This window comes from Miniopterus natalensis, chromosome 12 (assembly GCF_054644295.1).
Source record: "Miniopterus natalensis isolate mMinNat1 chromosome 12, mMinNat1.hap1, whole genome shotgun sequence".
In the NCBI taxonomy this organism is placed as follows: domain Eukaryota; kingdom Metazoa; phylum Chordata; class Mammalia; order Chiroptera; family Miniopteridae; genus Miniopterus; species Miniopterus natalensis.
Window position 1 is genome coordinate 22,475,668 of NC_142092.1, and position 13,951 is coordinate 22,489,618.

General features: G+C 37.9%; 1 protein-coding gene across 1 annotated transcript in view; it reads right to left on the reverse strand.

Moving 5' to 3' along the window:
* Positions 1 to 13,951, reverse strand: part of CCDC171 (coiled-coil domain containing 171) — a 236,209-nt gene that overhangs the window by 123,828 nt on the left and 98,430 nt on the right. Inside the window, exons 17-18 of the mRNA XM_016214453.2 lie at positions 8,324 to 8,828; positions 7,453 to 7,569 (exon numbers count right to left, since the gene is read on the reverse strand). Coding sequence (XP_016069939.2) covers positions 7,453 to 7,569; positions 8,324 to 8,828 — 622 coding nt within the window. The remainder of the gene's footprint in view (positions 1 to 7,452; positions 7,570 to 8,323; positions 8,829 to 13,951) is intronic.

Genomic DNA, 13,951 nt, shown 5'->3' on the forward strand with positions numbered 1-13,951 from the left:
TCGATCAATGACTCTCTCATCATTGATGTTTCTATCTCTGTCTCTCCCTCTCCTTTCCTCTCTCTGAAATCAATAAAGATATATTTTTTTAAAAAATAGATTGGAAGAACATACACAAACGTTAACAGTAACTATTTCTATATGACAGGAAACTATATTTATTTTTATTATTGTCATTCTTTGATTTATTTTTTTCAAGCTTTCTGAATTGACCCGTTTTCTTTTATAACTGAGGCAGTAGATGTAGAGGTAATTTTTTTTTAAAATGCGAATCCTCTCTATTGCACATTGTTGACTAGCCGATCCAATCCATCTGCAGACTTTCCCTGCTCTTTTGCCACCTCCTTCTAGCAATAACCATGTGATCCAGTTCAGGCCAGTGAAAGAACTGAAGAAACCTGCTGGGGGGTAAGGGGGAGCTTTTGGGAAAGCCTTTGCCTTCCTGATATAAAGCGATATATTCAGCAGCCATGATTTCACATTTGTAACAGCTTTCTTTTTTAAATATTTTAATTGATTTTTTTTTTTTAAAGAGAGGGGAAGGGAGAGGGAGAGAGAGAAACAGCGATGTGAAAGAGAAACATCAATCAGTTGCCTCCCACACTCATCCTGCACCCCCACCAGGGATCAAACACGAAACTTGGGCTTGTGTCCTAACTGGGAAGCGAAATGGTGACCTTTCAGTGCACAGATGACCCTTAACCAACTGAGTCACACAGGCCAAGGCTTAACAGCTTTCTTGAGATATAGTTCACACACAATACAATTCACCCACTTAAATTGTACAAATGAATGGCTTTTAATACATTCACGGAATTGTGTAATCATCATCACAAATAATTTTATAACATTTTAGTCACCCCTAAAAGAAACACCATATCCATTAGCAGTCATTTCTCATAACCCCCAACAACCTTCCCAGCCTTAAGCAACCACTAATCTAACTTCTGTCTCTATGTTTGTCTAATCTGAGCATTTCAAATACAGTATACCTTGGAGATATTGTAGATTAGGTTCCAGACCACCACCATAAAATGAAAAGCACAATAAAGTGAGTCACACAAATTTTTTGGTATTCTAGTGCATATAAAAGTTATGTTTACACTATACTATAGTCTATCAAGTGTGCTATATATAGAATTACGTCCTGAAAAACAATTAACACACTTTAGTTTTAAAATACCTTATTGCTAAAAATGCTAACTTTCCTCTGAGCCTTCAGCGGGTCCTAATCTTTTTGTTGGTGGAGGGTCCTGCCTCAGTGTTCATGGCTGCTGACTTATCAGATTGGTGGTTGCTGAAGGTTCAGGTAGCTCTGGCAATTTTTTAAAATAACGACAACAATGAAGTGGGCCACATAGACTGACTCATCCTTTCACGAACAATTTCTCTGTAGCATGTGATGCTGTTTGATAGCATTTTACCCACAGTAGACCTTTCAAAATTGGAGTCAATCCTCTTAAACCCTGCTTGTGCTTTATCAGCTAAGTTTATGTAATATTCTAAGTCCTTGGTTGTCATTGCAACAGTCTTCATGGCATCTTCATCAGGATTAGATTCCATCATACAAAGCCACTTTCTTTACTCTTCCATGAGAAGTAACTCTCATCTGTGAGTTTGATCATGACACTGCAGCAATTCAGTCACATCGTCAGGCTCCACTTCTAATTCAACTTCTCTTGCTGTTTCTGTCACATCCACAGTCACTTCCTCCACTAACATCTTGAAACCCTCAAAGTCATCCATAAGGTTGGAATTAACTTCTTCCAAACTCTTGTTGATGCTGATATTTGACCTCTTCCCGTGAATCACAAGTGTTCTTAATGGCATCTAGAATGGCGAATCCTTTCCAGAAGGTTTTCGACTTACTTTGCCCTGACCCATCAGAGGAATCACTAACTACGGCATCTATAGCCTTACAAAATATATTTCTTGAATAATAAGATTTTAAAGTTGAAATTACTACTTGAACCAGGGGCTGCAGAATAGATACTGCAGCAGGCGTGAAAACATTCATCTCATTGTACATCCCCATCAGAGCTCCTGGGTGACCAGCTGCATTGTCAGTGAGCAGTAATATTTTGAAAGGAATCTTTTTTTTCTGAGCTGTAAGTCTCAACAGTGGACTTAAAATATTCAATAAACCATGTTGTAAACAGATGTGCTGCCCTCCAAGCTTTGTTGTTCCATTTACAGAGCACAGGCAGAGTAGATTTAGCATAATTCTTAAGGGCCCTAGCATTTTCGGGTGGTCAAGGAGCACTGCTTCAACTTAAAGTCACCAGCTACATCAGCCCCTAACAAGAGAGTCAGCCAGCCCTTTGAAGCGCTGTAGACAGGCACTGACTTCTCCTCTCTAGCTATGAGAGTCCTACATGGCATCTTCTTGCAATATAAGGCAGATTCGTCCACATTGAAAATCTGTTGTTGAGTGCAGCCACCTTCATTAGTTATCTTAGCTGGACCTTCGGGGTAGCTTGCTGCAGCTTCTCCATCAGCACCTGCTGCTTCACCGGCACTTTGATGTCATGAAGACATCTTCTTGCCTTATACCTCTTGAACCAACCTCTGCTGGCTTCAAACTTTTCTTCTGCAGCTTCCTCACCTCTCTCAGCCTTCAGAGAATTGAAGAGAATTAGGGCCTTGCTCTGGATTAGGCTTTGGCTTAAGGGATAGTTGCAGTTAGTTTGATCTTCTATCCAGACTACTAAAACTTTCTCCGTATCTTCAATAAGGCTGGTTTTGCTTTTTTATCATTGATGTGGTCACTGAAGTAGCACTTTTCAGTTCCTTCAGGAGCTTTCCCTTTGCATTCACAACTTGGCTGTTTGATGCAAGAGGCCTAGCTTTCAGCCTCTCTGGGCTTTTATCATGCCTTCCTCACTAAGCTTAATCATTTCCAGCTTTTGATTTGAAGTGAGAGATATGTGACTCTTCCTCTCACTTGAACACTTAGAGGCTATTGTAGCATTATTAGCCAGCCAAATTTCAATATTATTGTGTCTCAAGGAACAGGGAGGCTTGTGGAGAAAGGAGGCTTGAGAAGGAGAGAGGCGGGGAACGGCTGGTCAGAGGAGCAGTCAGAACACTCACACATTTATCCATTAGGTCCACCATCTTACATGGGTGCAGCTTGTGGAGGCTCAAAACAATTACAATGGTAACATCAAAAATCACTAATCACAAATCACCGTAACAAACATAACAATGAAAATGTTTGAAATATTGCAAGAATTGCCAAAATATGACACAAAGACACAAAGTGAGCAAGTGCTGTTGGAAACTGTGCCAGGAGACTTGCTCGATGCAGGGTTGCCACAAACATCCAATTTGTAAAAAACGCAATAAATGCAAAGCACAATAAAGTGAAGCATAATAAAGTGCGGTATGCCTGTAAGTGGAACCATACAATATGTGATCTTTTGGGACTGGCGTCTTTCACTTAGCATAATGTTTTCAAGGTTCATCCATGTGTAGCATGTATCAGAACTTCATTCCTGTTTATGGCCCCATCATATTTCATCATTTGGATACTTATCCATTCATTAATTGATGGGCATTTGGGTTTATTTCCACTCTTTGGCTACTATACATAATGCTGCAATGAACATTTCACACACAAGTTTTTGTATGGATATATGTTTCCATTTCTCTTGCATATATATAGCCAGGACTAGAATTGCTGGCTCATATGATAACTCTGTTTAACATTCTGAGGAACTGCCAGACTCTTTTGCAAAGCAGCTGTATCATTTTTCATTGCCACCAGCAATGTATGAAGCCTTCACACTATGTCCTTCCCTTTTCCTTCCTGCCAAAACATAACCCTGATGCCTGAAAGCTGAGTAGCCAGCTTAAAACTAGGAGGCATAAACATAAAGATGCTAAGGATGGCAGAGCAGAGAGACAGTCTGGATTTCTACCTACCTCCAAACTCTGTTACTTGGGAGGAAAAAACTCTATTTGATTACGCTGCTTAAGTGGGGTCTTCTAATAGTTACAAAGGAAGCAAACCTGTGATGCCCCCAAACATAACAACTTCACTATATTCAGAGCAAGGAACTTCTCCATCTTTATGTACTAATTTATAATAAAACCAGGTTTTAAAAAGTTAGATACATAAATTGTCTTGAAATTTTAAGATAAACTAATGTATTTTCATTTGATCTACTCCAAATTTTTATGAATGCTCTTTATTATTCAGTTAATGCAATAAATATTAATAATAATCAGTATTTAAACTACAAAAGTAAGCAAACTAGTAAACAAAAACTACTTTAAGCACTTTACAAATTAAGTAATTTAATTCTCTGAGTAACTCTATAAGATACGTAATATTACTACTCCCATTTAATAAAGAAGCTGAAGCACAGAGAATTAAATAACTTGCCATGTCACATAGCTAGTGTCAGAACCAGTATTCAAAAGCAGGCAGAATTCCTGTTAACCCTACATTGCAGAGCACTTTAGCAATTTCAGAATAGAAAATTAATAATCAGTAGTCTAAAAATGTGTACAGATAGATGTGAGTCTACCATTAATGTCACACACGTCTTCATGGTGACGTGGGTGGTAGGAAACCATTTTTTTAGCACCCACTCTATCTACAAAGTTTTAACAAGTATTACCTCATTAAACCCTCGTAACAACCAGGAAGATGATACTATCTGCATTTATAGGTAAAAAATGTGAAGCCCAGCCTGGCCGCGTGGCTCAGCGGTTGAGCATCGACCTAGGATCCAGGAGATCGGGGTTCGATTCCCGGTCGGGGCACATGCCCGGGTTGCGGGCTCCATCCCCAGTCGGGGGCGTGCAGGAGGCAGCCGATCAATGACTCTCTCATCATTGATGTTTCTATCTCCCTCTCCCTCTCCCTCTCCCTCTCCTTCTCCCTTCCTCTCTCTGAAATCAATAAAGACATATTTAAAAAAAAAAAAAAAAGAAAAGAATGTGAAGCCCAGTAAAGTTAAGTAACTTGCCCAATTTCACACCACTGGTAACTAGCACAGCGGGATATAAAATCACTTCTGCCTTGTTCAAAGCTAATGCTCTTTCTACTATACAACATTGCTTACCTATTTAGGATATTCATATGCCTAAATTATAAACTCATCATGACTAAATACGCTGTTATGGCTTTACCTTTATTACCCTCATTCTTATCTGTTGATAACCTCTCATATACTTTAACTGTCGGAAAATATTTTCCCATCCTTTCTGCTAAAATATCTGACTTAGAAATGAAAACATCACCTGGAAAAGATAACACAGTAACCCCTCATGCTCTGAAAGAATAAGCCCGGCTAGCTAACTAATCTCTGCAAAGGTCGACACTGGTCATTTCATACTAGTCCAACAGCTACCTGTCCAGCCATGCCTCTTCCAATACTCTTCAGGGCTTTGATGCATCAATTATTCTCCCCTTCTAAGCAGCAATTACTTTCTCTTCCCTAAATAGTGTTCATTAGCCAGCAACATTTGAAGCCTTTCCTAAAAAAATAAGTTTCCCTGAACTTGCTATTTCCTCAAGCTATTAGAGGCACAACCAGGTTCTAACATCAAAAGCGGCTCGGTTCCTGGAGAGCGGCAGGCACTTAAAGACACCACTCTTGGTCTGTCTTACAGTTGGATGGGTCTTACTTACACATATTTTTATCAGGGTGTCAAAAACCATCATGTCAATATTTTAACTTAAAAATGCTGCAAGGGGACACTTTGGAACATGTGCTCAGGGTGGGGATCACTGCCTACTTCTTATAAAACCTCTACAATCTGATCCCATGCCAATGATCCAACTTTTCTCCCACAATTCCCGAGGATGGTTATTAGAAAATACACTTTAGTAACCACCATTGATAAACTAGGTCTGCTAGCCATGGATTTCCATTTCATCTCTTTAATGTCCCTTCTTCCCATTCTATGCGTATTCCTACTTCTGTGTCCCTGCTTGAGCTATGACCTTCTTCTGAAGGCCATCTCTCCTCTCTAACTTTCTATCATCTTAGGCTCAGTTAAATTACTAGTTCCTCCCTGAAGCCTTGCCGATACTCACATGCTCACACTGCACTGCACTTTCTATGAATTTTTATGTTTAAGCCTGTACTGCCCCATGCGATCCTGCATTACATTTTGCCTAACACTGTTCCTGAATTGTCATTCTTGTTCTGTAACCACTATGCGTATTTCCTAGAAGGCCAGATAAAGCCACATATTTTTCTTTTATCTCCTAAAGTATATACAGCAAAGTAATAAGGAAAAAATGCATTAAAGTAATAATATAAAATAATATAAAAACAAGATTAGAGCTTAAAAAACAGTCTGCTTTTAAGTTTCCACATACCTACAGAGAATATGACTAACACAAGTCATCTGTTTATTAAATAAATCCAAAAACTTTTATTAAGTTATTTCAAGAATGGTACAGTTTTGCTTTGAAGTTATAATACCAACATTCTTAAAATACATTTACTTAGACTTTTATTTAAGACTCCAAACCCAATTTGTTGAGGTTTTGCCAATACATTAAATATGCATATTGCTTACCAACATCAATGACCACAATCTAAAAACAGTCTCTGAATCATAAGCTTCCTTCTACAAAAGCCTAGGTTTAGATCTTTTAAATCACAATAAATGATCTATACATACATAAAAGAGTTGTCTAAAAAATTAAGTTACATCCCAAATTATTATTTCATTAATGCTTATAATATTTCATTAAGCAGACAAGTATTAACAACTTCATTATACTATCTGCACTATTAACGTGTCTGAAGTGACGATAATTAGTCCAATGACATAGCTTAACCAGTAGGTGACTGTATGTGATTCTTCCAGCACAGAGAAATGTTTTCATTGAACTTTTCACACAAACAATATCATGTAATCTTAGTCATAAAAAAATGAATTTAAATTTTAGACCTTTGGAAATTACAGATTATAGGTGGTTCCATACATGGTGGACACAAACTATTCAAATTAACTCCATTTAAAATTAATTAGCAGAAATTAAAACATATTACCAAATGAGAGAGAAACATTTTCTACTGGTTCAGTTATTACTCAAACTTCTAAAATGTACAGCCAGAAAGAGAAATGAACAAAGACTAAAACATTTGTAACAACATTACCAGCATTATTTAATTTAAAAAGCTAATGATGAGATTTCTAGAGGAAAATCAGATCACACAGGGGGGAAAAATACAGTGGCTACATTCACCAAGAAATGTCATTTAATTTTCCCATAAATAAAGACCAAAAAAAACATCAAAATATACACTAATTTCCTATATCATTAAATATAGATTTAACAATCTCCCTTACCTGAGTAAAAGAAAGATGAGAACAAATATATTTTCTTCCTAGATTGTTTAATAGAATTTGTACCATAAAGCATTTCTGGACATATGCTTTTAAATGTGTTTTGAGAGGACATAAAAGAGGGAATCATACCTGTTTTACTAATGACTTCCTGTAACTCAGCCATGGAAGCGATTATTGCAGCAAGAAGGTCAGAACTGGTGAGCCAGCTGAGAGCCTGCAAACAGCGTAACTGCTCCTTTTGATGTTCTGCAAAAATAGAAAAAATCCATTATGCAATGCTACAAAAATTTATTAAATCATGTTAAAAATTCATAGCAATGTTTAGCTATTTAAGAAATAGATCAAAACTTGTAGACAGAACTTTGCCTAGGGGAGAAAAGTCTACAAGAAATGTTAGATTTGATTGACTTTATTTATATATGACTGTTAACTGACATCAAAAAAAAAAAAGAGAAGGAAATTTTCTTTAATTCTACTTCTATTACTTAATAGCTTGCTTTTCAAAAGTTAAAACTGAAATCACTGTTTCCTCAGAATAGTCAAACATTCAAAAAATGTTAGCTGGAAAATTTATATTTGTATAATTTTCACTGAGTTCTTCAGGAGATTTTAACTCTGATCATTTTATACTGATTCATAGAAAGTGAAAATAAATTATACTGCTAATTAATTTTAAATAGGGCAGAGTCTCTGGATTGACTGGACTTAACTGAAAAACCGCTGCACAAACTCTTCACTTTACTGTGAAAAGAGCATTCAAATCTAATAAAACCAGACAAAGTTGAAATTATGCACACTTGCTACTTTCCTTATAATTTAATGTTTATAACAAAATATCAAAACCTAGTTTATACATAAATATACATATTTCTACACACGTATGGGACTATGGTGTGTGACAACATATTAAATGACTTTCAGTTTTTGCTTAATGGCAAAACATTCACATTGTATGTCACTTACATTCAACTCAGATTTTAAAAAGCACCAGTGACCTTACTTGGAAATTTATGCCTGTCTTTGGGCTCTCCTGTGCACACCAGCATGCCTACGCCTTCTCTGAAACTTTCCATCCAGGTGAAAAGAGAGGCACACGACTGGCCCAAAACCTTGAGTCTGTTCGCTGCCAAGACCGCAATAACGCCTTTCCGGAATACACGGACCAGTCCTCTGAATGTTTTTTTCTTCAGCTTGGCTTCTTCTTGTTTCTTTTCCTCTACAGTTGACAAAGCCTGGGCTAGAGCTCTGACCTCCAGCTTGAACAGCTCAAAGGTGCTGACCTGCTCCTGGAGGAAATCCCTCTGAGTAGACAAGGCGCATGACCGGCTGTAGAGAGGATACAAGGCGCCGGCCAGCAAGGCGCAGGCAGCCAGCAAGGACGCTTGTTCCTTCTGAGTCTGCGATAACACATTTTTGATGTGTGAATTTTCAAGAAGCAGCTGCTCGTGTGACTTCTCAAGACGGTTCAATTTTTCTGTATTTTTTTCAGCAATTTCTTGAAATTTCTATAAGAAGAAGTCATAACATGAAACAAACATGTTATTATTTCTATAAGAAGAAGAGTCATAACATGAAACAAACAGGTGTTTTATCAATTCCTCTTTATAGAAAGAAAAACTTTTGCCGACAGCTACTTCTTCAGAAGATCCATGTTCTAAAATATCCAACAAATACATATTATGATAGAGCAACAGTGGGCCAAACAGCTTACATCTGAATGTGCACATTGATTTTTAAATCCTCTTACATAGAAGCTTTATATAAAATAGAACACATAAATTTAAAAGTGCTTCATAAATTTCCTGTACACTTATAAATATATACACATATTTAGAAAAAGAAAACTTCTCCTCTCCCATTTCTCATAATTTCCCTCTTCCATTCCTCACTAACTTTTATTTCCTGCTTTTAAATAGAAATGACACCATCAATAGAGCCTTTCCTATATATAAGATGACTTTGCTTTTGCCAAAATAAGCAAAGGGTTAAATCAATGATACAACAAATAGCACTTGACTGTCTGCCATTTACTAGATGAGAAGGGACTGACTCTCTTCCTCACCTTCCCAAGACAGAAGTCTATACAAAGTACAGCTCCAGTGGTGGGAGGAAATACTAGTTGTAAGCTGGCCTCAGCAGCAATCTCATTCTTTTTTCCTAATTAAGGTACTTACATCCTAAAACTTAATTTGAAACACAAAGAAATTTTAACTGCAGACACCATATTTTAATCACTAGAGAATAAACTAGCTCTCTATGAAATCTTATACCTAATCATTAAGGAATTGCTGAAATAGAATAAATTTTGGAACAAAGCAGATCCCAATTTTCTTTACAGATTCATTTATCATTCAATAAACATTTATTGATTACTCACTAAATTCCATGTGCTAGGAAAACAGACAAGTAAATCAATTATTGCAGGATAATGCTATGATAGAGCTATGCCAGACTGCCAGAGGTACACAAAAGGCAGTTTACACAAAATGATGTTAACAGGCTTTTGGAAGGTTATGGTCAAGGACAAGTAGGAACGAAGGTTTTTTTAAAAACAAAAAACCCTACTCCACCAATAAGGATGCCAGCCATAGCTACCCTATAATAATTTAATTTAATCCTTATAATTAATGGTGCTTTAATAGCTTCATTTGGATTTTTCTTTTTTTTTTTTCTTTTTTGCTAGTGTGTGAATGCTCCAGGGTTGGAAGGGTCAGCTGGACACTTTAAACATGGGGAAACCGCCTTTCAGCGATTCTCTCCCTGCATATCAATGGCCAGGGCAGAGGCAGCCCATGATTCCATTTGGATCTTCACTTAGCCAGGTGAGCTGCCATGGCTTGGCCATGGACCTCTCTCTTTTTAAAAGCAGGCCAAGGGGGTTCAATTTGAATGGGGGGGGTCAATCAGAGACAGAGAAAAATCATGCCCTGTGCATGTATGGTAAAGTGCAATGCTATCTTCATTACAGGTGGGCATTAGGAAAACATTTCTCTTCGTATTATTGGTTCAGACTGCACTCTGCCGAGAATTTAATGTTGATCTTTGGGAGAGGCTTATAGAGAGAGAGTGTCTGATTCAATTGTTACCCTTGAACAACTAAAAGAATCAAAGGCATTTCTAAAATTACACTGTCAGGAAGACCTCAAAGTGATAAGACTTGGAGAAAATCATACAAACTCTTGACTACCCTGCAAGATACGGTGCCAAAGCCTACCATGGACAATGCTGATAGGCAGTAGAAAAAAGAATTCAAACTTGTAGAAATATACTGCTAAGGAAGTAACTCCTGAGGCTGCAGGAGAGGTTCCAAAAGGTGTACAGTGAGTGCAAGACACTCAGAGGGACAGTCCTGAGTACAAAGGAGTGAAGGAAGCACACAAGAGGCCATTCTCTGAAGGACACAACTTCGATTCTTTCTCTTGGGCAGGGGGAAAAAAGGTATTTTAGACATTGTTTTAAATGTTTCTAAACTAAATTCCCTTGATTCACTCTAACTCTTCTCTAAAGTGTGATCCAGCCATACCTGCAAGAAAGACAGGAATTGTGGCTTGCCCTATCCACATCTTCTCTGACAGCCAAGCTGTGGTAGCACTGTTCTGTCATTGGGATTGTGCCCCAGAGCTCCACACGACTTTGGGTGGTGGGCACCAAGTGCAACATACAGATCTTGTAATATAGAAACCCACACCTGAAACCTGTATGATCATATTAACCAGTGTCACGCCAATAATTTTAATAAAAATTTTTTAAAAAACACTTGTAAAGGAAGCGGTGTGCCACAGGGAGCAGCTGAAAAAAGCAAGCAACTGAGAAGTACTGGCCAGGTGAACTGCTTGGAAGCTGATGGGAGAAACCCTTTTTAGAGAGGTGACTCTTAAGAAAAGGGAAGACCAACACTTGAATTTTAACTAGAGAAAGCAGGAAGACTAACATGTAAAAAAGTAAGAGCCAGAAAGCAGGGTAATGTGTTCTAAGGAGGTGCAAATAATTCAGCACGTATAAAGAAAAGAGAAGGGTGAAAATTTAAGATGCAGGTTGATAATAAATGATTAAGCTAAGGAAATTAAACTTTACCGGAAAAGCTATGAGAAGCTATAAAATCCTGGAACAGACTCTATGCTTTGGTAAATGGACAGGAAAATCAGAAACATGAAGACTGCCAAGGGTTGGCGGGAGCACCGTGCCGAGTACCTTTCGATTCCCAGTCAGGGCACATACCTAGGTTACGGGTTCGATCCCCTGTCAGGCACATTTGGGAGGCAATTGATCGATGTTTCTCTCTCTCTCTCTCTCTCTTCCCCTCCCCCTCTTCCTTCTTCTCTCTCTCAAATCAATAAAAACATTAAAAAAGAAAAAAGACTGCCAAGGGTAACTGCCAGAGTTTCAGGGAGTGGGGATGGAATGAGGGGAGCAAATGGAAATTACAAAGGTTAATGCCATATTCTCTCCAAAAATCAATTCCATCAGTTCAATTAGATGAAAAAAAGGAAAATTACAGAAAATCTAAGGTAAAAGAGGCACACTAGACATAGCTACAGAGTAAAAATAAAACTGAACTTTGTCGGGTTCCAGGTGGCTGCCTATTTACATATTCACAGATCTCAAAGTCTCAGGCAGAAGAGTTTTTGCAACAAAAATTACTTTGTTGAATAAAAAAACAGTGAAAAGATATATTTGCTCATAATAACTTAAGTATTTCAAAATAACACTCAATATGATTGGTCAAAATCAAATGGATTGTTGAAGGACAGGAAGCCCACTGTGGCAAAGACTGTTCCTCCTCCTTTCACCCTGTGCTCTGCATTCCTCCTCAGGGCCATCAGCACGCACACCCACACCCTGACCATCAGCACGCACACCCACACCCTGACCCACCTCCCCAGCTACCACCCTCGGTCCAGCTGTCTTCACCACCAGCCTCTCATGCCCATTTCGGTGCTCTCAGAACCTGTCCATCCAATCCTATTGATTACTCCCTTTGTCTTTACTGAACCAAGGCTCTCACTCAGTTCACCACACACACACACACACACACACACACACACACACACACACGCCTTCCTTCTGTAAAAGGCATCACCCCCTCCCACCATCCTCAACTTGAAAAAGGAGAGAACCAGCTGCTCCTTGATTTTCCAGCCATGAACCTCACCACCACTTCTCACAATTTAGCCACATTCTCTAGCACCCCCAGGTCCTTTCCCTTTCCACCCCCCTAACGCTATTCAAATTCTACAATCTTCAGAGCCCATTTCAGGGTCTGCCTATTCCCTGACACCTTTTACTATCATTCTCACTCACACACTGACCTTGACCATCTCTGAACTTAAACTACTCAGGCATTTAATTCCTACACTGCTACTTTCCTCTGTCATGTGTGTATATCCACTCTCCCTCAGACACAACAGAATGCTAGTTCCTAGCGGCCAGGAAGTATTTACTGCAGGGCTTTATATATACCCTATAGGCGCTTAATAAATATTGAACAAATTAAATAATCCTTTATAAAATGTTCCCTTGGTGCTAAGCACAGTATTCTGCCCATAAAAGTCACTAAATGAATACCCAATGAATGAAAAGCTAAACGAATGTAAAAAGAAAAATATAATTTAAAAAGATATAGTTTCCGAATATAATTTGGAACTTATCAGCATGTCAGAATTCTGTTTTAAATCAATTCTGAGAGTCCAAAGGGACCATCAGAGGTACTGCATTATTTACTGTGGATTATTTTTAAGAACAAAGCTTGTTTGATGGTAAGGCTGGAAACAGCTATAAGAGAAAATTCTCCTTTAAAAAAATCCTAAGTTCTTTACCCAAGGAGATTAAAGGCCAATATTTTTAAAACAAATGTAAGGAACATCGCCTTCAAATAGGACAAAAGCATTCCTAGTACTGAAATCCTCCTTAGTGGGTTTATTTTCAAAAATAATATTCCAAAATTCCCCAAAAAAAACAGTCTTATCTTGCAAATCTTGTTTAAAAACAAAATATAGGATGGATATCCTTTACACAGGTTTCTTTGTCATATCAAAAATACTTTACAATTTCCTTTACTCTCTGACAAATTCAAAGTGCACCCAAAACGGGGGGAGAGGACAGCTTCTTTCCCTAATGAATCACACGCTTACTTCCTGCAATATACGAGCTTTGAGGGACGCCTTCTTGGCTTACAGCACTCCATGAACTTTGAGACTTTGAGCCAGAAATTAGACACTTCCCTAGGGAGTAAAATTCTTTTTCATCACTTCTGCTTGCTGAGTTTTTATTCTTTATATTGGCAAAAAGACAAATTGCAAACTGGTCATTCAATGGCACATAGACATGAAAGGATCTCATTTAAAATGTCTTATTTTTATAAGTTATATATCTTGTCTTTTTATACAATGGTAATATTTTAAAATATAATAAACATAAATTCTGCTTTTCCTATGATGTAAATGTTTTCCTGTTAAAGTGCATTTTGTGGAGAAATTGGAACCCTCATACATTGCTGGTGGGAATGTAAAATGATGTCAGCTGCTTTTGAAAACAATTTGGCAGATCCTCCAACAGTTCATGATAGACTTACCATAGGGCCTACCAATTCCATTAGCTGACATGTATAGAGGTATAGATATATAAATGA